The sequence below is a fragment of the Heliangelus exortis genome, chromosome 1 (genome assembly GCF_036169615.1).
Source record: "Heliangelus exortis chromosome 1, bHelExo1.hap1, whole genome shotgun sequence".
NCBI lineage: Eukaryota > Metazoa > Chordata > Aves > Apodiformes > Trochilidae > Heliangelus > Heliangelus exortis.
Genome location: NC_092422.1, coordinates 87663124 through 87686589, shown reverse-complemented (window position 1 = coordinate 87686589; position 23466 = coordinate 87663124). Strand labels below are relative to the sequence as shown.

General features: G+C 42.1%; 1 protein-coding gene across 1 annotated transcript; it reads right to left on the bottom strand.

Moving 5' to 3' along the window:
* Positions 1-1640: 1640 nt before the first annotated feature.
* On the bottom strand, positions 1641-23308 carry ZBTB21 (zinc finger and BTB domain containing 21). The gene is made up of 2 exons (XM_071752667.1): positions 22777-23308; positions 1641-5803 (listed from the first exon to the last, which is right to left on the bottom strand). The coding sequence occupies exons 1-2, from the start codon at positions 22890-22892 to the stop codon at positions 2614-2616; spliced, it is 3306 nt and encodes a 1101-aa protein (XP_071608768.1). The 5' UTR covers positions 22893-23308; the 3' UTR covers positions 1641-2613.
* Positions 23309-23466: the final 158 nt, after the last annotated feature.

The following is a 23466-nucleotide window of genomic DNA, read 5'->3' as shown; positions in this document are numbered from 1 at the left end:
TAAATTTGCCTTTTATTTTGGCTGTGGCCAAACTAGACACTCTTCAAAAGACCTTTATTTATAAACAAGCAACTAACATTTTTCCATAATTTAACTTTTAAAACATATATTAAAGTTATATAAGTGGAAGCATATTTATTCTGTATCCTCCAAAATAAACACTTCTATCAAGGGCTTTTTAAGATACTGTATAAAAGCTAATAGAAAACCAGAACTGCTATATAAACATCTTGTATTTAAACTTCAGAGATTCTGAATTCCTTTACTAACCAGGAACTGAATAAAAAAACCACACCACAGAACACACTCAAAGTTAAACCCCCCCAACAACTAAAGAAAAATTCAGAAGGAGGCTATTTAGGCCAAAAATATTATATGGATATTTTTATAATACATAGTATACTAGGAAAAAGGTCAAGGTTTCTTCAAAGAAGATGTACAAGCTTCTGATTTAAAGTGTATAGAATTTATCATCATATCACAGAGCAGAATCCCAAATGGAAGTCAGATGACTATGACACAGCCAAACTAGTTGCCATCATATTTTTGAGAGGCTACATTAAATTTTCATACCGTTATGTAGACGAATCACTGGTGAAAACCTTCTGAAAACAATTGGTGAACCATTTTACAAGAGCATTTTCATAGTTTGTCTGCACAGATTTCTTAAATAAATTTAGGGGATACTTAGCAAAGCTTTATGTTTTTCTGATTTTATTAAACAACGTTCAGTGCAATAAACATTTAATTTTGAAATTGTAGATGGGTGGAAAACAATGGTGGTACGGTGGATTCACTGAGAATTATCTACTTCTGTGTGAGCCTAACTAATGACGCCCACCCTCAGGAGTTAGACTTAAACCTAATTTTGCTAAAATCAAGTGTCAATTTGCAATTCTTTTTACTTTCAAGTTTGGGACGCTGGCAAAAATTTTAATGGTTACATATACAATTAAAGCCTCACTCCTGATCCCCCTGAAACTGGTGGTCAAACTCCTGCTGCTTTCCGTGGAGAGAGACTGAGCTCTGACTAGATAAGTGTGGAAAGCAATCCACCTCTTCCAACCCCCCTGGTGTAAAGTTGGTCAGGATCACAAATACTGTTTGCATCATTTATGTTCACTTTAATCCAACACCACTCCATTAAGTTTAAATTCCAGCAGAATTTTTCACTGTTAATTTACCACCGACTTCTTGGTAAATGTTTCATTTACTTACAGAATAATTTTGGACCCTTACTATAGTTTCTGGTAAATATCAATGATACTACTTACACTAAATGCTCAAGTTGTGATTTGAGGTAAAATAATGGAACCGCATGGAATATCTGCAGCCCGTTGTTACCAGGATTTTCAAAAAATTAGAAAATTGCAACACAGTACCACAAATGATAGAAAGCGGCAGAAAGAAATATTCTATGCATTGCATTCATAAAATGCAGTGATTGTAGTGTGATGTTTTTTCCTCTGCTTTGAGCTGGATATGTATGCTTAATACACATTTCAAATACATACTTCTTCATTTATACAGATGTCTATATAAATATTTACACGTTCAGTTTTAACAAAAAAACTTTGTACTCACGGCCAAACTTATTATTGTGTGTAGGAACACAACTCATCTTCTGTCCCTTAATGAGCTTTCTTTTTTTTTGATTTAATAGTTATACATTCCTTTGTAGTTAAAATTACAAACAGTTGTACAAATAGTGGAAACAAAACTATGAAACTTGTCTAGCATCCATTCAGTCTTAGTTCATGTTATAAACAGTACCATTTGCATTATGATAGCTGTTAATACAATGACTTTAGCTACCAAAGCATCTAGAGTAATTAGTCTTTGGGACATTATATAAAGCAAAGTACCCTCTCCCTCAATTTTCCTTAGAAACTAATAATTAAATGGCTGAAAGCAGGCTTGCTGCTACTTTTTATATAAAAATCTTAATAATATTGCTGTGTTTAGATTCTTTTTTAATTTGCACAAGTTCCATATAACAAAAAACAATTCTATGTTCCCTTAAAATATCAAACATTCGTATCTAACAACACCAGGATTACTTAAACTTGAGGTTTATTTGTTATTGCTAAAGGTTTATAAGACCTGTATCTAGACACCCCATCCACTTCCACCCTAACTGCAAGTGCATGGCAACTATTTATACGGAGCTTGTGTGTTCGTTTCTTTAAAAAAAAAAAAAAAAAAAAAAAAAGAAGTTGGTTACAGTATTTCACTACTATAAACTCACAGTTAGAATCCAAATTGTTGTTGCTTTTTCATTTAATATATAATTTCATATACAATACACACGCACACACCAACATCACAGGATGAAGATCCATGCATACAATCCAGATGTGATCGTATTTCAGTGTTAAAAGAAATAAAAATTATTCTGTTACTGTTAGATCCCAGACCACAGAATTTTGAATTATTCTGCTTTCAACCCACTAACCAAGTTAGTTTACCTTATTCTTCAAATCCAGGCATCATCACCAACACTGAATTTGCCATTATTGTTTCGATCCTCTTAGTTTTTTACTTTATATGGCATACATCTGAGATCCTGAACACAGCCTCCACTGAACCAGCTTCTTAAGGTATGCATTAAAGCTAATTGTGTGTCTGTTCATGGCTCCAAAGACTAAAAGCTGTCTTGAAAGTCCTATGACACAGTTTACACATGTATTGTCTTTTGAATGTGATTGCTGAGAGTGGTGGAGCATGATAAAAGAGTGTATCTGACTCCTGCGGCACAAATAACTTTTCAGTAGTAGCGGAGCTTTCAGACAAGCCCGTTGGACTATCAGGCTCCAAAGGCTGGATTTTGGGGAGAGGTGGGGGTGGAGGTAAGGGTGGTGGTGATGGGGAGTTAGCTGGTGGACATATGTCAGGCTCCTTATTTGTGGATTCCTCTGCAGCCTGAGACATATGGGACTGGAAATGACTCCAGAGCCGGAAATTGGTTCGGAAGGCCTTGTTACACACGTGACAAATGAACGGCTTCACGGAGCACAACAGCTCTTGGTGACGCTCCAGCTGCTTGCGTAGAGTGAAAATCTTCCCACACTTTTCACAGGGCCACAAACCAGCATCTTTGTTGGAGACTACTTCCTTAGGTTCTCTGCTAGTTTCAGTGGCCTCATCCTCTATGTCGTCTGCAGGCTCTTCTTTGATCTGAATTTTAAACTGCTTGGAAACACTTAGGTCTTCGGGTAGGCATGAGGAATCTTCGGAATCGAAATTGATTTGCTCCGATGAATCACTGAATACGCCATCTTCCTTTGCAGCAACGAAATTGTTCATTTTATTGGATTCTGACTGAGCAGGCAATCTGGATGAACTAGTTATTTCTCCGTTGTGATCCCGGATAGGCAAAGAAAAGTTCTCTGATGGAGCCATCGTGTTTTGATTGTGAACCTCAACTTGATGACGCCATATACTGAAGGATGATTTAAAGGTACGCATGCACTCAAGACAAGTAAGCTTCTTGTATTCACACTTGCTTTCATGTTCATGCTTCAGCTCTGGAGAAGAGAACCTAAGGCTGCAGTAGGGACAGAGAGTAGCATTTCTACACAGTCGCTCATGATTTCCCTGCTCAATAAGTGAAGAGAGCTTAGCATTGCAGAGACTGCACTGAAAAACCTCTTTGTTTTCTACTGGACTTTCAATATGAACATGATCTTTCTGCTTAGGAGCCTTATTTCCTCCAATTGGTTTCTCCCCTGGGTGCATTTTTATGTGCTGTTTAAACTGCGAGAGGAAACGATAAGCTTTCCCACAGTAGGAACAGATATAGGCTCCTTTGGTTCTCGACCTCAAATTCCTTTTGATGACTTGTTGTGCTTGTGAAGCAGACTGTCCCTGGAAGCCTTGCTTGCTACGTCTTAGTTTAACGATCAGAGCTTTTTTAATTTCCCTCTCTCTTACTATATCAATCAATTTTCTTTGGAATTTTTCATCCAAAACCGCATGCAAACTGGAAGCTGGTGATGGATTCTTCACAATTCCATGTTGTGTCTGGCAGTGCGTCCACACTTTGAAATTTGTGTGAAATCTCTTGTGGCATATATCACAAGCGTAGGGCTTCTCTGGATTATGATACATGTTAACATGACGATGAAGACCTGCTGTTGATCTGAAAATTTTAAGGCAGTGCTTACATTTAAATTTTTTATTTGGTCTTGCTTCTTCCATCTCACTGTATTCATCTTTACTGACATCAGAATCAGGAAAATCAGCATCAAGGTGCATAGGGCTTGAGCCTTCCTCGAAGTTCTCTTCTGACCCAGGAGAACCCTGCTCATCTGCCTTCAGTTTCTTAAACGGTAATCTTCTATCAGCTTGAAATCTTCTTTTTGCTGGAAGTCGACTCGGTTCCTTGTGATCATCCTCAGTTTTAAAGGGAAAGTCTTTATTTGTTGATGCTGAAGCATCACCCACTGTAACTCTTATTATTTCAGCAGGATCTGAAAGTGGACTGCTAGGTTCAGTTTTTATTCGCACCTCTGTGAGAGGGGAAGCAACCTCCTTATCAGTTGTCTGAGAGGCACTGAAAGACCTAAGGCGATGCGGGTGTATTACCTGTGGTTTTTCATCTACAACTAACTTCTCTGATGACTCTTTCAAGGATGACTTTTGAGATACAACATTAAATGTCTTCTGGGAATCATTAGTTCCCGGTGAGGAGGATGACGATACCTGTGAAGGTTTCAGGTCAACAGAGGGTGAGTATGTAGGAACCTGGCTGTCCATGGACAGTGACCTTCGAAGGAGACTTTTTACTAGAGGCCCACTTCTGTCAATACTTTGGTTTGCTGGACTAGATCCACTAGATGGGATTACTAGCCCTAACTTTGAGTAGTATAGCAAATTCCGGTCTTCACCTTGGCCATTTCCTTTTCCTGCCTCTCGCAACAAAAATGGAGATTCTGATGCACCGTGCAGAGACAAGACTGGTGGACGTGGTCTTTTCAATGACATCTCTGCAGTCTTTCCTCTTAGGAGCTGACCACTGCTTCCTGGTTCATCACTTGCTATTTCTTTCTCTGCTAAAGGCATTTGAGGCAATATTGTGTTTCTTTTCACTAAACCAACTCTGGTCTGATCCTCCACAGTCCCAGAAGTTTCATGAAGCTTGGTATAGCTTACAGGGCCTTCTTTCAGCCATCTCCTTTCTGTCATTGTTAAGTTGTGAAGGGTTTCAGTTGGTTTTGTTACTTGTGGTCTACTGCTAGTTTTGAAAGCAACAGAGGGTGAAGGTTTAGAAATATGGCTTAAATCATGTTGTGTTTGATTTACACTTTTCCCTTGTGCTTCAGTTCTGTTCTGACAAACAATGACACTTCTCTTCTGAGAACTACTTTCATCTTCATCCTGATACAGTATTTTCTTAATAGGGCAAGCTGGAAAAGGTGCTTGAGGACTCTTAGAAACAATGTTTGTAAGAAAGGATATTCCAAGACTGTAGCCCAGTTCTTGCACAGCTGCAAGACTGCCTTTCTCAATGAACAGAGATGAAGAATAAATGTAGTTTAACACATTATCAAAAGCATCTGGCTCACAGAAGTCAAGTTGAAACACTGACTGAGACTCGTTCTCCTTATTCGTGAACAGAGTCTGGAAGTATTCACTGCTGGCAGCCAGAATGTTTTTATGAGCTCGAAATTTCTGATCTCCCACTATAAGAACAACATCACACAGCTGTCCCTTTAGACGTTCCTCATTCAGTGCGCTTAGAAGTGAAATGGCATGTGCTGGATTGATGTAATGCAAGAGCCCCTCCATGATTCTGATGCTTCTGAAAAAGAAAGAAAAAAAAAAAAGTTGCAGGTTGCCTTATATGAACTGTTATTAAACACACCTAATCCCTCTGTACTCCATAAACCTGCTAAACCACCATCAACAGTGATGAAGAAAAGAGCTTGTTTGGAAGAAAGGTATGGAAATTAAAATAACACTGTTAGCTCCAACAGATGTACAGGCATGAGAAGAACCAGCTCATGTGCCCACTTTCAAATACACTGCTAATTGCTGATCTTTCACCAACTTACTTGGGGGGGCTGTGTTCTCTTCCTGAAATACACCTGTCCACATGAAGAAACAGTTCAACAATTTTACCCTTGATCATTGTTTTGCTCAGCTTCACAAAGATCTGTCTTGACAACTGTATTGGCAAACTCTTGAATCAGATACCTAAAGCTGAGTTACGCCAAGCTGCCTTTCTGAGACTAAGCGAGCCTGACAGTCTCCTGACTGTCAGGGGCTTTGTTGACATTTTTAATAGGACACTGAAGAGAGCATTAATAGTGGGAAGGGAGAAGGAAGCAGGATTGTCTGTAATCCAGATTAATTCATCATGTTTGTTTATGCTTAGTAAGTGCTGTCAGTATAAAATTCTAGCAATCTGTGTCACTTACAACTGCACTGACAGGATCCAGTTTATTGGAAATGTCACAATGATAACTGAAGTACACCTGCATTGCTTTGTTGTGGTTTAAAAGCAATCAGAGATCTGAACTCTCTAGAGGTCCCTTCCAATTTCTAACATTTTATTTCTATGATTTTATTCATTAGCTTAAGAGCACTTTATGCCCACAACCCATATACTTGAGGAACAGTTACCCTTGGAGGCATCCAAGAGTACAATAAGCACAAATCACACTGGTTTGCAAAAATCTTCACGTTCTATATGCTTCAAAACACAGCCTGCTCCCTACTGCAGAATGTCTCAATAACTCAACAGACTGCATCTGACTCGGAGGTAGATCAGATGTTAACAAAGGAAGACAATCAGGTTTGAAGTTATTTTAATCAAAGAACTTCTGTAGCATGAACTGAAATTTATGTATCTATGCACATGCACACTCACAGAGAAACAGCAATATCCAGTTTTTTCTCTCTTTTTTCATGGACACTGACAATTCTTTCAAGTTAACCTGTAATAATTTTACACTACCTTCCTCCATGTTGGCAGTAAAACAAGTCAACAATTTGTCTGTTAAAAGCAAATATCATCTTTTCACAACTAATTTGTAGAAGTACTCAGTAGCTTATAATTTATACATGAGTTTTGCTACAACAGAAAGGTTTCACTATTCTTGTGGTTTAATCCAGCAGGCAGCTAAACACCACACAGCTGCTCCCTTACTGGGACTGGAGAATCAGAAGTTGAAAACTTGTGCACTGAGATAAAGACAGCTTAAGAGAGCAGAAAAGGAAAGGAAAATAGTAATAATAATGATAAAAGAACACAGTAAACAAGTGGCATGGGATGAACGATGCAATTGCTCACCACTCACTGACTGATGCCCAGCCAGTCCCTGAGCAGCCTCTGGTGACCAACTCCCCCCCCTGCATGATGCCATACAGATGGAATATTGCTTCAGTCAAGTTGGGGTCAGCTGCCCTGGCTGTGTCCCCTCTCAGCTTCTTTGTGCTCCTCCAGCCTCCTCCTTAGCAGGGTGGTATAAGAGGCTGAAAAGTCCTTGACTTAGTGTTAAGCACTTCTGGGCAACAACTAAAACATCATCCTCATCCTTCTGCATTAGCCACCAAGTACACTCAGGTCCTAGAGCAAAAGCGATCCAATCCTATGGGTATGTTTGACTTTGACTAAAGCAGCAATAACCCAGACTGTCTTCTCCATCTTATTTTTAATGTGTACTACAGGGAATTCACCTCCTTCTAAAGTACATAGAACTTTCGATTGAGAAGTTTTGAGTTTTGATTGCTCAACTGACAAATTCCCTGATGTTCACTAACCAGGTGGTTTTTGCTCAATGTGTATCCCAGTGCTTGAAGGTCCCAGCATCTACTGCTCTCAGTGTAGTCTTTCACAAACCATCGTGTCATTTGATTTTCCCAGCAGCTGGTGCATGATAGGGGATGTGATACACCCCTCAAGACCATGTGCTTTGTTCCAGCTGCCTATGAGGTTGTTTTGACACTCAGTCCTGTTCTCTGACCCAATTCTTTCTTAGGTGCCATGTTGCCCTAAGACTTGTTTTCCAGGACCTGGGATAGTGTTCTGGGCAGTGCTACGGGGCATGGGATATATTTCCAGCCATTTGGTGATTGCTTCCACCATTGTAATAAGCAGCTGGCATTTGTCTTAGCAGGTTGTTGGGAGTGTGATGTAATCAACTCACCAGACCTCCCCCTATTTATATTTCAGCACATCTCATGTTCATGGAGAGCATAAAATAGTCTCCACAGTCAAGTCTAACACAATCACGAGCCCATCTATATGTTGCATCTATTTATTGATGGCTTGAGGTGTCATGGGCACACTGAGCTTCAAATAATTCACCCTTATGGTGCCAATTCCAGGTCCATTCTTCCTGAGCCACTGCAATCTTAGTAGCCAGATCCACTTGTTGGTTGTTTTGATGTTCTTCAGAGGCCCGACTGATGGATATGTGAACATCTACATGACTTACTTTTACAACCAGGTTCTCTACCCAGGCAGCAATATCTTGCCATAATGCAGCAGCCCAGATAGGTTTGTCTCTGCACTGCCAGTTGCTCTGTTTCCATTGCTGTAACCACTTAGGAGCATTTGCCACCATTTCTGAGTCAGTGTACAGACAGAATACTGGCCAATTTTCTTGGTCAGCAATGCCTAAAGCCAGCTGGATAGCTTTCTGCAAAATGGCTCAATTTACCTTCTCCTTCAGCAGTTACTGCAACTTGTCATATAGGACTCTGTTCAGCAGTCTTCCACCTCTGGTGTGTTCCTGCAATACAACAGGACCCATCAGTGACCAGGGCCTATTGCTTCGGATTTTTTGGTAGATGGTTATATAGTGAGGCCTCTTCAGCACACATCACCTTTCCTAGTGACACTCTGAAACCTTTGCCCTCCAGCCACTCCATGATCATTTCCAAGATCCCTGGGCAACTGCAGTTTCCCATTTGAGTCTGCTTTGTGATCTGTGCAATGCACTTACTCCATGTAGCATCAGTGGCACAACATTTAGAACGGATCCTCCCTTTAAACATCCAGCCTAGCACCAGCAGTCAGGGTGCCACGAGGAGCTCTGCATCAGTACAAATCACTTCTGAAGTAGCTCAGACCCCTTCATATGCTGCCAATACCTCTTCTTCAGTTAGAGTATAGTGGGCCTCAGATCCTCTGAATCCCTGACTCCAAAACTCGAAGTTGACCTTGCATCTCCCCTGGTGTTTTCTACCAGAGACTCCAGGTAGTGCCATTCTCCCTAGCTGCAGTGTAGAGGATTTTTTTTGCATCCTGTCCTGCCTGCACTGGCCCAAGGGTTACTGCATGAATTATTTCCCATTTAACTTGTTCAAAGGCTTGCTGTTGCTCAGGCCCCAATTTGAAATAATGCTTTCAGATCACTTGATAGCATGGGCTTACAATCTGACTGTAATTTGGAATATGCATTCTTCAAAAACCAATACACCTAAGAAAGCATGTGTTTCCTTTTTGCTAGCTGGTGGAGACAGAGCTGTTATTTTGTTGATCACATCCATAGGGATATAACTACATCTGTCTTGCCATTTTATTTCTGAAAACTGGATTTTCTGTGCAGGTCCCTTGACTCCAGCTTGTTTTATGGAAAACTGGCTCTAAGAGGGATTTGGACTATTTTCTTCCTTTTCTCAAAAACTTCTGCCATAATGAAGAAATCAATGTGTTGCAGATGGTCCAGAGCTTCACCTTGTACCTTACACACCTTGTACCTTGGTGAGGTAGCAATCAGCACCCACTGTTCTTCAACCCCCAGAAACCCCACAACTGAATGGATCTCCAAGAGAACAGGCAAGCTAGACAGTTGTGTAATTCCCTCCATCTCCAAGGCAGCTATAACAAAAGCTATAGCCTTTTGGGTCCTTGAAATACTCTATCCTGAGGCAGTCTATGCCAAGGATGCATGAAACCTCTGCACCAGTCACAATGGAATGCTTTGCCACTCATTCCCAGTTAGGCTTGCTTTGGCCTCCAGTACAGTCAGCTGTTGGGACTTTTCTGTCCCTCCAGAAATACAGATGGGTTCTGCTCCTTTATAGCTTGACGGCATTAGAGAAAACTGTGCTCTGGTGTTCACTAGAGTGTTATACCCCAGCTGGTCTGATATGCCAGGTGATTAAATCCACACAGCCCAATAAATCCAGTTGTCCCCTTCCTCTACCTGACTGGAGAAAGGGTTTCTCTCGTCCTGGTCATAATATGTTAATCATTTTGTGTAAATATGAATCAGAAGTCCCATTATTAAGATCAGAAATAAGATCAGCCCTTCTACTCTTTATGGGGAACTGCCCACTGGAAACTGAAGCAGCAACTTTCCTGGAAGAATCCTTTTTTGTGATTGTTTTTCTTTGTAACTCATGTAACTGTGCCTCTAAGATAGAGGTAGATTCTTCAACCCCACTTCCTCATGTCCTCTCTGTGGTCACACAGGTAGAACCACAGCGTGGTTTGTGGTGCATACCCACTATATCCTCTCTTGAGCAGAGAGGAACACTTCTTATAAACAGCTGGGATTCTGGTCCGTACAGATGGAGAGTCCAACACGCCCTCTTTGAATTGCTGGAACTCCTGGGACAGTCTACCCAGCTGAGATGCAGAACCAGAAGAAGAGAGACTTTATTCATATTGCTTGAGCCCACAAATTCATCTGCTGATAGTCCCTCTCCATCTTTCCAGGTCATTACTATAATGTGTTAGCATATGATGATGGCACGCTCTGTACAAACTTCTGCCACGTGGGTTGTGTGCACTTGTCTTCACCAGGATCTTTGGATAAATGCTAAATTTTTCAGGTCATCATAAATCCCCTCCAGCATAGCTAATTCCCTCAGGTACTGGATACCTCTCTCCATGGTGGTCCACTTCCAGAATGACATATAACATGTTCCTTAAAGGGATATCTTTCCTTCATGCCTGAGAGAATTTGCCTTCAGAGGCTGAGGACTTGTGTCTCTTTTCCAAATTCTTTGTCAATGCCCTCTTCCCTTGAAAAGGATTCCACCTGCCGGGCTTCCCTACTCTCTAGTTCTAGGCTACTACTCTTGTTATCCCAGCATTAGAGCAGACAGGTGACAATGTGCTTGCCCAAGCAACACTTGAAATCTTTTCAGATCTTTCACAGCTCACTCAGAGATCTGGTTGTTACTACCTTGTTGTTTATGAGCTCTGCCTCTTCTTCCTCCTCTTCTTGTCAAGGCCCTGCTTTGGAGCAGGCTGAGTTGTCCACTTCTTCCTCCTTCCCCTTCCTAGTATGAGTTTCTTCCCTTACTAAACGAACTAACTTCTGCATGTTTCTTCTTGTGTATAGGGGTGACTGATACCAGCATGGGTTGGTTTTCTGGTTCAGCTGCAGTGCCTGCTGTAAGAGTCAGACCAATGACAGTGCCTGTTGCTGGGAGTGCCTGTCATTTTGTCATCAGATCCTGAGACCTTCTATTCCCTGTGAGGGTACTGCATAAGGTTGAACTGGGCTTGGTCCCCATGTTGCAGTGATTTTTTTCTCTCTGGCATTGCAGTGGTGACAGCATACTTTTTCTAAATATTTTGCTAGTTCTTCAGGATTCTGCACTTATGCAGGGGTGAGGTACCAAAATGCTGGAAGTGTCCACTGTCCTACATACTTGCCCATACTATCCCAAACATCCTGTCTCTCATAGTTATACAGTCTTGAGGCAGATCTCTGGGTAGCATTCTTAAATAGTTTGGGTTTGTTCTGGTTTTCTTTTAAACCTTAAACAAGGCCTGAAACATGTTCAGGGGACATAGCAATAGGAACAAACTGGTTTGGATGTCACAAGGATATAAAAAATTCTCCAGAGGTATTGTAACTAGCCTGGAGGAGAAGATAAAGGAGCACAGGAAAGCACCCCCCCCCACATCTTCCCAATAGATTTGCTCACCAAGGAGAAAAGGTGTAGCGTATAATTACTAATAGCTCGCTAGAGATGGTTCCCAAAGTACAGAGATAGTGGCAATGCTAAGTACAAACACCAGTTCAGTCTAATGGCCAGTAATTTAATCATATCATAAACCAGTGTTACAAGCACAGCAAAATTATAACCTTGATCGAGGCCTGAGAGGTGATAAACAGAAAAAAAGGGAACATATATGGTAAGTAAGGTGTTAAAACACCACTCTGAGAACAAGCACAACTATTCTGAGAGCAAATAAACCAACACTGTAACCAGCAACATATTAAACTGATATAATGAATGCTCATAACATTCATTTAAACATGTTTTGGTAAGATCTGTGTTATCTCAACCCTTTGAGACCCAAACTGGGCATCACAAAGGTTGTGGTTTAACCTGTCAGGCAGCTAAACATCACACAGCCACTCCCTCACTATCCCCCCAGTAGGGCTGGGGACAGAATAGGAAAGTAAGAACTCATGGGTTGAGATAAAGACAGTTTAACATGACAGAAAAAAGGAAAGGAAAATGGCAATAACAATGATAAAAGAATAACTCTACCAAACAAGTGATGCACACTGCCATTGCTCACCACCCATTGACTGATGCCCAGCCAGTCCCTGTGCAGCCTCTGCCACCCCTCAGCTGTCCAGCTCCCCCCAGCCTTATTGTTCAGCATGACATCATAATGAATGGAACATTGCTTCAGTCACTTGGGGTCACCTGCCCTGGCTGTGTCCCCTCACTGCTGCTCTGTGCACCTCCAGCCTCCTCCTTGGCAGGGAAGTACGAAAGGATGAAAAGCCCTTGACTTAGTGTAAGCCCCACTGGGCAACAGCATCACTGTGTTATCATTCTTATCCTAAATCCAAAACACAGCCTTGTACCAGACACTGGGAAGAAAATTAACTCTATCTCAGCCAGAGCCAGGAAAACTATTCAACAGCTTACATGAAAAACTGAAAAGTTATCAAAATAAAATCAGCTGTAACACTATGATTAACAAATGAAGGTGCTAAGTCTTACAACTAATGGATATAAATAAGTGATCAAAGTCCAAATTTGTATTATTAAAAAATGACTTAAAGGGTACTGAATACAGTTTCACAGAACACTGATCATATCACAGGACTGCACTACCACTTCTGTGTCAGAGAGTTATTAGTATCATGGCAATAGCACAAGCAGAATTCTACTTTTTAACTAAATCTGGTTTTACTGAGTGTTTCAGTGTGTTTAAGTGTGGTTTCATAACCATTATCCTTAATTCACCTCAGATAATTTTACTGCATAGCCTTCTACACCTCCATCTAAAAAGAGCAGAGCAGTGAAGCCTCTATGAAATTTGAGAAACCAATCTGTTTTGGTTTCTTTTCTGTTTTGCTCAAGAGTACTGGAGGGGAGGGGAGAGAGGGGAGGGAGGTGTGCTACTCATCTCCTTTTTGTGGCTGTTGTAGTGAAATCTGACTGGCCCTAATCCAGTCTAGTGGTCCAACCACCCATTAACACACACAGTGTTATCAGAACGTGTTCCAAGAATGCATCTTTCCCTTTAGCTTCTTCTGAAAGAAATCATTTGCAAACTCAAGTGATTCATCTGGGATGTAAGTTGCAGCATGGCATGTGGAGGTAACAGGTCAACAGTGTGCTTATTAAGGAAACTAAAACAGTATAGTAGAGACACCCAATGGAAGTTGCTGAAGAACCCATACTTCAAGAACACAGTGAGAAAGGAGTGTATTAGTCAACTGTTTTGAGATATTTTCAAATCTTTCATTTTAATCTGCTTTACTCGGGCCTTGTCTCTTGTGTAAAACACTTGCAGAGTAAACATGATGTAACTACTGTTTTCCTTTGCCCACTGTAACACAGTAATGCTATTAGTAGAGACTGGCGTAAAATCTACAAGTCTGAAGCAGAACCCAGTAGCCACCTGTCCTTCTTTCTTTTTTAATTCATAGAGCACATTCAATTTGTTACATTAAAAAAGGCAGAGATAAGCATCCCACTACAATCCTGTCTTTGATTCTCAGACCACAGTCTCTTCTGTGAAATGAAGGAGGCAAAGCTCTTTGCTGCAATGTAACTGCTGCTTTAACAGTAACCAAGGCTGCAAACACACACAAATGGCAAGGGACCAAATTAATCCTGCAAAGATAGCTTTAATCCTGGTATTTCCTAACTCAAGTGCTTGACTTTCAGCTTAACAACTCTTAAATGCAACAGTCAAAAATAAACCAAGATATGATATGTTAAGAAACATAACCAGAACTGTCTTGCAGAACTATTTTAAGACATTTACACAGATCTCAAAGCCTTGAATATTTAGATGTAAAAAAATGCTCAAAGATTATCAGAGTAAATATACAATGTATTAATATTTCACTACAATGTATTAAAGATTCACTACGCGAACACTTTTCAGTAACAAAGATGATCCAAGACATTGCTGTGCTCTTGGGTTCATCTTACCTGCACATTGCAGTTCAGTCCTGCTTCAGCACTGCCAATACAAATATTAGCAGGCCTGTATTACACAGCACATACAATAAATAAAACCCAAATAGTATTTCTTTTCAAATGCTGGTCATTTTTTTATATTGAACCACAATATCAAGAACAACTGCATTGGCATAACTGAGGGAGCAGAAGAACAGCCATAGGAAGAGCAGAACTCCTCACAACAGTTTCTCAACAAAGCCAATGCTTGGCCATCCCTGACTCCAGAGGTGTGCCCTACCTACTGTGCAGGTAGCAGACCTGTGGCAGTCTCTCCTAATACTAGGTTTGATTCCAAGCACTCATACTTCCTCAGCTGTAGAGGATTTTGCCACTAACTACCTAAACTCATTCTTACAGATAATCTATTTCTATTTTTCCCAGCAATCTTCACTGCTGACCAGAAACAAAAATCTTTTCTCTCTCTTCTTCCGTGATGCTTGGGTGACATCAAGGAAACAGTAGCAGCCTATCAGAAAATCTCCCATTGTTTGTGCTCAGGTGCCATGTGATAAAGCAGCTGCTACTCCTCAGGAGGAACAGTGACAGCAAGAGTCCAGATCCAGAAAGGGCAAGTGCAGCCTTCCTTCGAGAGGCCAAGAGATTTCCGTGGCAATCTTCAACAGTCCTCTACTGAACTCAGAAAACCAGGTTTCAGAAGCCTAAGTACCATATTTGGTGTAACTTCTACTTTATTTTACTTTTTGAACAAGGACAGAAAAAGTTACCACTATTTCAAAATTACTGTCTGAAAAGAAAAAAAAATCAAAATAATTAAAAAAAAAAAAAATCTACTTGGAAAAGCTTTTCACAAAGCAAGTGTGAAAAAACTCAGTCTTTGGCCCAGCACTCTACTGATCTTCAACAGACACCTGGCTTTGAAGTGGTAGTTCCCCTTCTTTTTCTGTCCCTTACTCACACACCTTCTCCTCCCAGCCCTGGGTAGCCTCTGCTTCCTTTTTCTAGCTCTGCCACTACTTTGAGGTCCCAGTAAGTTGATTCAGCTGACTAAAATAAACCAGGAGACAAACAAACAAAATAAATCTAGCTTTTTATATCTGATTACCATTTTGTAAGTGAAGGGCTTAATCAGCTGAGAGGTCAGATGAGCATCAGAGCTGCAGCAAGAGAGGCCATGAAACTACCCATTCTTTGTCAGTAAATTGTTCAGTCACCTCTGCCCATCTGAAACTTCACCTTCACTGAAGTCACCCACTGCTGAAACTTTGCAAGTAGGTAAACAATTGTGTGAACAATTTCAGGGTAATAGCTTACACTTGCAAATACACAAGCAACTAAAATAAGAGGCTGCTGTTGCTTGCTGACTTCCATTATAACAACATAGCTGTCAGCCAAAGCTGTTAATAGCAAGTTGGAGGTGGCAGTGGGAAAGGGGATGTTCTGTAACACATGCAATGTTGCAGTGAGGAGGTGCCAGGGCTGTGAGAAACTGCAGTTAAAAGCAGAGAACACAAGGAAGGAGGAGGAAACACACGGAGGAGACAGGCAAAAAGGGAGACTGAACAGGGGTTTCAACAGGGAAAACAAACACAAGAGGTGTGATGGGAGCAAACTCACTTATAAGACTCAGCCAAGAAAAGCAATTGACTTCCTGGGGGTTCTCCAGGTAAATGCAGGAACACTGCAGTCCATTGCAAGTGCTTTGATGGCTCTGACAACTCGAGTGCTGTTTTAGACACAAGGAGGGAAAAAGATCCCATTACTCCTCAGAGTCCAGATGCAAAAGAAAAATACACTGCTTAAATTTCTACTCAAGGATCATATGCTGGATTTAATTATTTGAGTTGGACAGCAGTTTATCAAATGCCTTTTTCCATCAATAGCCTTTGCAACACAAGATAGTATCCCATAGTCCACATATGCATACACACCTCTACACAACCCTTAAAGATGTATGTAAAAGCTCCAAACCTGCAGAGTAAAACTGTTTGCACATCTTCTAAATATTTGTGTAGTCTCTTACTGCAATTTTGGGGATTCTGTCTTTCTGGATTTGATGAAATGTGATTTCAACTGTTTATTGCTGTTTCCCACAACAGACAATACCACAAACTTTAATATTATACTGCAGAAAATACTGCAAACTATGAACACAGACATAAAATCAGCTAGCACATTTCCTATTGTGTGAAACTGATATATTTAGTTCCAGTTTCTTATTCTCCACAAGTACAGAAGCACAAATTAAGGGAGAGAAGAAGCAATATTGTGCAGTCTCTATTGTGCCTTTCACTAGAGACAAATAATTAGCAGCTATCCAGATACAGACTATAGAAATCCTCTTAGAAATTAGAGGCTATTTTTCAAGCTCAGATCATACCCGCAGTTTCATCAATTGACATTCAAAATAGCTCCTCCTGACTTGCAGCAAATTATAAAATGTCAGAGAAACACCACAAAGCTCTACTTGTCCTCACTCTCATTTACAAACAAGCAGCAGCTAAGTGTGCAATTTCATCTTCCTCTCAGTCCAACCTAAGAAGGGATTGCTTCAGCAAAGAGCAGTCCATGTCTCCACCCCTACTAAAGACTGAGTTTTGCTGTCAGATCAGTAGACTGATCCAGCAGACCACAGGATTGCACAGCTACTGAATATAAGGGAGAGTGCAAGAATGTGCACTGGCTATGAGCTGTTCTGGTTCTTCTTGGAAGAGTTCATGAAGATTAAAACACATGAAAAACACAGTTTGATAAAATATTTTTCCTGGTCTCAATGTCTCAACTGAAAGGTTACCAAAAAGTTGAAAAATCCCTTTTCTTAGGAGTTCTTCAGTCTTTATTCTCTTGAGTAACATTGCCATTAAATCCACTGATGGGACAAGAAACAAAGGCTTGATGGATATATAATATAGAGCCCCCAAAACATCACCCCCCAAAATATGTGGCTTTTTTGGTAAGACATGCATGAAGTCAAGAATTTGAAGGGGAGAAACACACCAGATGTGTGTCACTTCTGCTCCTTCTACAGGTAGACTTTATTTTATTGGTAATGCTGAGGTGTACTTACTAAATTTGGTAAGATTGAGTCATTTGCTTTACTATATGAGTCACTCCTCCTCTGTTTAACTGGCTGTCTACATACCTAGGGCTAAACTATAGCAGTTACTCTATGGCTCAATGGCCCCTCCACAGACAGGAAAGAAGCTGGGAAAATGAGACTCGTGGGCTGAAATTAAAATAGATTTATTGAAACAGCAAAATTAATACATGTAGGGTTATACTCAGCCCAGTCCTCATGAGCAGGAAGAGAAGTCCCAGGAAGAGGAGCTTCCTGTCCTCAGCAAGCCTTCCCCTTAATAATGAGTGTGATGTTTATGGTATGGGATAGATTATTGCTAGTCATCTTGGGTCAGCTACCCTGCCTTAAGCTCCCAGCTGACTCAAAAACTGTTAGTGGCCTGCTTACCATGGCTGGCCTATGGTTACATCCCAGCCAAACCAGGACACTGGCCCAATTCACACTCAGACCTTGTCTACATGCTATTTTTAATTTTGCTGTGATAGTGAAAATGCCCTAACTGTGGGCATGTTTCTATGAATTTAAAGGTGCTTTTTACAGAGATCATAGGCTTCAGATGGGAAGACAATTATACCCCTATAAGGTACTTTCACATGAACAGAACAGTGTTTACACTAAGGTTTCTGTAAGAAAACAAGTGATAGGGGAAAAAGTCATGCAGTTACTCTGAAACACACTGAGAAAATATAAAACCTGAGCCTAAAAATTTGTCAAGTGAGAAACTTCAGATTCAGGGAACACAGCTATCTTGCACCCACTGAAGGGATCCAAAGGGAACACCACTCAGTCATCATCTCCATTCAGCCATCATTAATTATGGGCAAAATATGGGGAAGGTGATACAGTATATTGTAAAAGCAGAAAGATAACAGCAATTTTAAATGAGTTTTACATAAAAGATTTACAAGGTCATGAATATCACATGGAAGATTCTTATCCCACTCAAAGTCCACATGGATTTGCAGGTAGGCAACGTCTTGCATAATAAAAAAAAAAAAATCTCCCTCCATGAATGAGAACAGTATGTCTTTTTTTCTTTATTCCTCATAGGTATTTATGAGAAAGAAGCTGTTCCTATTCTTACTAACCTTCCAGGGAATTTGACTTCAATAGCTGAAGGACCGTACTCAAGCATTATGCCCTAGCACAAAATAAAATAATTTCCAATAAAACAGATTTTAGCTGTGACAGGTAGATTAAGTTGTGGCAAACCGTGATTTAAAAAAAATAGTGTAATTCTGCTCCTTTTCTTTCCATGTTTCTAAATTCCCTTCAAAAGGATTTTTGTGAGGTACCAAGTACACTATTTTTGAAAATTTCTCCTAAGGCACTCACAAATGTATTAAAGACCAGAATGCCAAACAGCTCACCCTAAGGCAGCTCTAATGTTTTTTAAGTGGTGGACATCAACGCCACTGAGACTACCAGTACACTCCTAGTTCCACTGTAGTGTGGTGTCAGGCCTGGTGCTGGCCTACACAGGAGCCAGACAGTGCTGAAGGGAAATCAGCAGAGTCTGAGAGATGAGGGGCAAGGGGGTGGCAGGGACACTCACTGTCCTCAGGGTAAGAACTGTCTCTGAGTTAAGCCCGATTTATCAAAGAGGTTACTGAGAATGAATTGCAACCTAAACATTACTTACACTGTTAGATGCTGATGTAGGATAAACCATGGAAAAAGAGATTGTTGCTCCAAAACAAAAAAGGAAAAAAAAAATGTCTTCCTTTCCCAAATAATGCAACTTAATTACATGTGAATTACTATGAAAGAGCAAGTTTCACAACATTTTTTTAAAAATTATTTGACACAGGATTTTTCATGCCTTTTTTTTTATCCCATCACACATTGCATGGGAATATTTTCCACACCAAAGGTGTTGTGTTTCCCTAAGTCCCAGAGGGAAAATCCCTCAATAATCAAGACTAGGTGATCTTAAGATAATCAAGATAATCCCTCAATAATCAAGACTAGGTGATTTTGTTCTTTTTAATCAGCTGTAGGACTGCTGAACTAATGGTAGTAGTGGTGGAGATAGAATAAGCTTAGGAAGGTAGAAGAGTAGCCCAACATTTTCCTTTTTTGTTCATAAAATATGTCTGAGCTATTCTACAACAACTTAATACATAAAGTAGACAAAAATCAGACAACAGGTAATTTCTTTTTTAAATGTCACTGCTGAATGAATGAAAACATAAGAGAACTGGAGTCATAAGTATTAACACTAGGGGAAAAGAAAATGGAAAAATGGAAAAAAGATTACAGGACATAGATTAATATTGAATCTACAGCATAAGTATTTTGGAAAAGGAACTTCCTCTGCATAGAATACCTGTTTCAAAGCAGGGCTTATTACAGGCTTCCCAGTTTCAAGAAACAACTTTTCTGTATCTAAATTCCTTTCCAAGGATCTTAGACCATTAAACACAGCAGAGTTCACTAGGAAGCAGCTCACTCGTTCAAAAGTTGAAAATTTCTTTTAATGAGAGCTGGAAACATTTGCAACTGTGGCGTGTGACTCACAGCATTAGTACTTCCCAGTGCTGTACAAAATATACGGTGGTTACAGCCCAACTTCCTCTCCCCAGCTCCTCCTCTCTTTACCCTGTAAGTTTACACTTGTTTATAGTCCACACTACTTTGCAGATAAACAACTTTTAAAACCTTGAAAACTACAACTGGAAATTACTTAATGCTTTTTGCAATAACTGCTTCACAGCTACATAAGCTCAAAAAAAAAAAAATCAAACAAAAAAAAACAATCCAACAATTTTAATACAGCATGAAAACTCACAGCTGTGAAGCTGTCCTTTTAAGCCCAAATGTTGGCGTGCCTCTGACTAATTTTAAGGAAAGCTTAGTCAGTCATTACTATGAAGATAATTAAAACCCCACATCTTAGCAACATCAAGCTTCTACTGATCTGGAGGGTTTTCATCTGAGAAGCGTGCTGAATGAAGTCAGCTGAGCCCCTGCCACTTGGAACCTATACAGTAGGAAAAGGAAGGACAGAGGTTCTCATTTATCATGCTGCGTACCATTCAGTGTACAGTGCAAAGAGGACTACAGGAACTTACTACAAGCTGTTGCCTCTTTTATATTATTATTAAATAAGACTGCTAATATGTGCCAAAGGATAAGTACCTTAACTGTTAAAAGCCCACCCTACTCATTAGGACTTTAATCCTGTTTTGGATCGCAGGGCAGCACTGAAATCAGTGAAGCAGCAAGAGCACCACTGAGAGAAAAAGGGTCATCATCTCTCAGTTCTGACTCCCAGAAGAGACCTTGGTCCCAGCAGCCTCAGGGGAGCTCACAGCTGGAGAGCCCCCTGATAAATTCTAGTCTGGCAAACATCATCATAGCTGAAAATTCAGTTTTATATATATAATATATATACTAAATATATAATAATATACTCAAGAGTATAATTTGTGACACCTCCCTCCAAGTCCCTACTGAGAACCTTCAAACGCAGTTCTTTAAATGCTCATAATCCAGGTGGGTTGGGTGGATTTTCTACAGGTAGAGTGAACCACATGTTCTTAGGAGACTGCAACCATATAGCACGAGGGTAATAAAATTTCTCAGGAAAAGAGATGTTGAATCTCTTTCCATCCAAGAGATGGACATATAATTTGTATTTTTCACAAACAGGGTTTAAAAAGAAAAAAGTTGCTAAAGTTTGCCCAAAACTTACCCTGTAGAAAATCAGAGTAACCCTGGTGGAAAATTCTATTCAAAGCAGTCAGTTTGTCAGTTTGGGCAAAGTCAGAACAAGAACACTACAACTGGCAGACTTCAGACAATATAAACATAAAGCAGTACTAGATTTACCTCTATATTTACTACTCCTGACTTAATATCAAAAGCATGTTGTACAAAATTACATTTAAAGAATGTATTTCAATATTATCACTTATCTAAGGATTAGAATATTAACTGTAACTTCACAAGAACTTCACTGTATTCACAGCAAGTTGTGTATGTAATTCATCTCAAACTCTTCTTATACTTAAAGCCTCCCAACCTCTTACTTCCACTGTGAGGCAAAAAAAGCTTTAAAGCAAGTGCCATTTAATTATTCAGAACACAGCTTATTCAGTACACAATGAAACTCCTCAGTGCTTCCTGCCTCGTAACAGCTCCTTTGGAGGTTTTTCCTGCCATTCAATACTTAACATGAGCTGCCTCCAATCTGGACATATGACGACAGTTTGGATTTTGAAGACCATGAGAGTAAAATACTGAGAGCTGCGTTAGGACACCTTCCACAGCTTTCTGCGAATGCACAGCACACGCTGGTACACAGCACAGAGGGTTTTTCTTTCCACTACGAGATGTCCTTTACCCGACTCACGAGTAACAGAGCCAAAGAGCTCTTGGACTAGTAAAGCTACACTTTGTTTAATACCTGGCTGTACATATACGTCGCGGGAGCCTTCCTACAATCTCTTTGCGCCCTGAAATTCTCAAGCTTAGCGTGTCTCCCCCTTCAAGTCCTCCAGGGGAGGGACCAATGACCCGGAGCCGTCGCGGCACCTCTGTCATGTTTTACAGTTCAGACGATCGGAGCCGGCGATCCAGAAGAGCACCTCCCGCCGAGAGGGGCTGCGGGGGTGAAGCGCCGGTACCACACAGGCGCCCGTCCCTGAGGGAGCCGCCGGTGCGAGCGGCAACCTGAGGTACGGGACGGGGGGTGCACTACCCCTCTCCCAACTCCCACCACCACCACTTTCCTCTCCGCCTGGCAACGGAGCCGCTCCGCATGCGCCGTGAGGGAGAGCAAGGGCAAGGCGCTGCCCCGACTCCTGCCGCCGCGCAGGCGCGGTTCGGCGGGATCCCCAATCGGAACCGGGAAAAGGGGTATGGGGGGTAAGGGGGAGTGGGTTGGGAGAAAAAGGGGCGCGGCACAAGCGGAGGAAGGGGCCGCCGGAGCGGCGTGCGGGCGCGGAGCATGCGCGGCAGCGGGATGCCGGCGGCTGTTCTGTGGCGGGCGTTGAGGCGGCGCAACGGGCGCCCGCCGTTTCCTCGGGGCGGGGGGAAGCATGCGCGGGAGGGCAGGGAGAGGGGAGTTTCGTAACCGGCGCAGGCGCACGGGGCCGTTCGGGGACCGCAGCCCCGCTCGGTGGGGGGAAGGAGGAAGGGCGAAGGAAGGGAAAAAAAAAAAAAAAATAAAAAAACACCACTAAAAAAAAAAAAACCAAAAAAAAAAAACCAAACCAACCAGCACCTCAGAGTTACGTCAGGAAAAGGCGGCTGTGTACACGGGGAGACCCAAACGGCGCGGGCAGCCCCCGGAACGGGCGCGAGACGCGGGCGCTACTCACCCTTTCCGCCGCCGGCCGCGCCCCCCTTGCTGCCCCCCTCGGCGCCTCCTTTCAGGGTTCGCCCGCGCGCGCCGCCGCCACCGCCGTGATTCCATCCATCTTGAATTTGACGTCATCCCACACCAGGGATGAGGTCATCGAAGGGAACGCTCGTCACGTGCGCAGCGCTCCGATTGGCCGGCGGGGGAGCGGGGGGCGAGGCGCTGGGCGCGACAGGGAGGGTAGCGGTTAAGGGACGGTTACGGGGGGATCCCCCCACCCGCCGCCCCTCCCCCGCAGGTAGCCGGGCGGGACGGAGCCGAGGCGTGACGGGGGGGACGCCGAACGGAGGAGGCCACCGGCACGTCCCCGGGCCGCCACCCACACAGACGCACACCACCTTCCACAACTTCTTCCCCCCGCCGGCTCGGCGCGCTCGGGAGGGAAACTGAGGCAGCAGCGGGGCGGGGGAGAGGGGTGCGAGCCGGCGCACGGCGGGAGGACGGATCCCCGTTGTCCCTCCCACCCCAGCGCTCTGGGGCCGGTGACACCGGCAGTGGGGTTTGTGAGGGTGGCGCTGTGCTCGCCCGCACCCCCTCCCTGTCCTGGGTTTCGCGTTCGCTCCGCGGGGAGGGGGGGGGGGGAGTAAACCCCTGAGTAATTCTCCCTCATTTAAGGGACTGTTTTCTTGTGGGGTTTGTTTTGTTTATT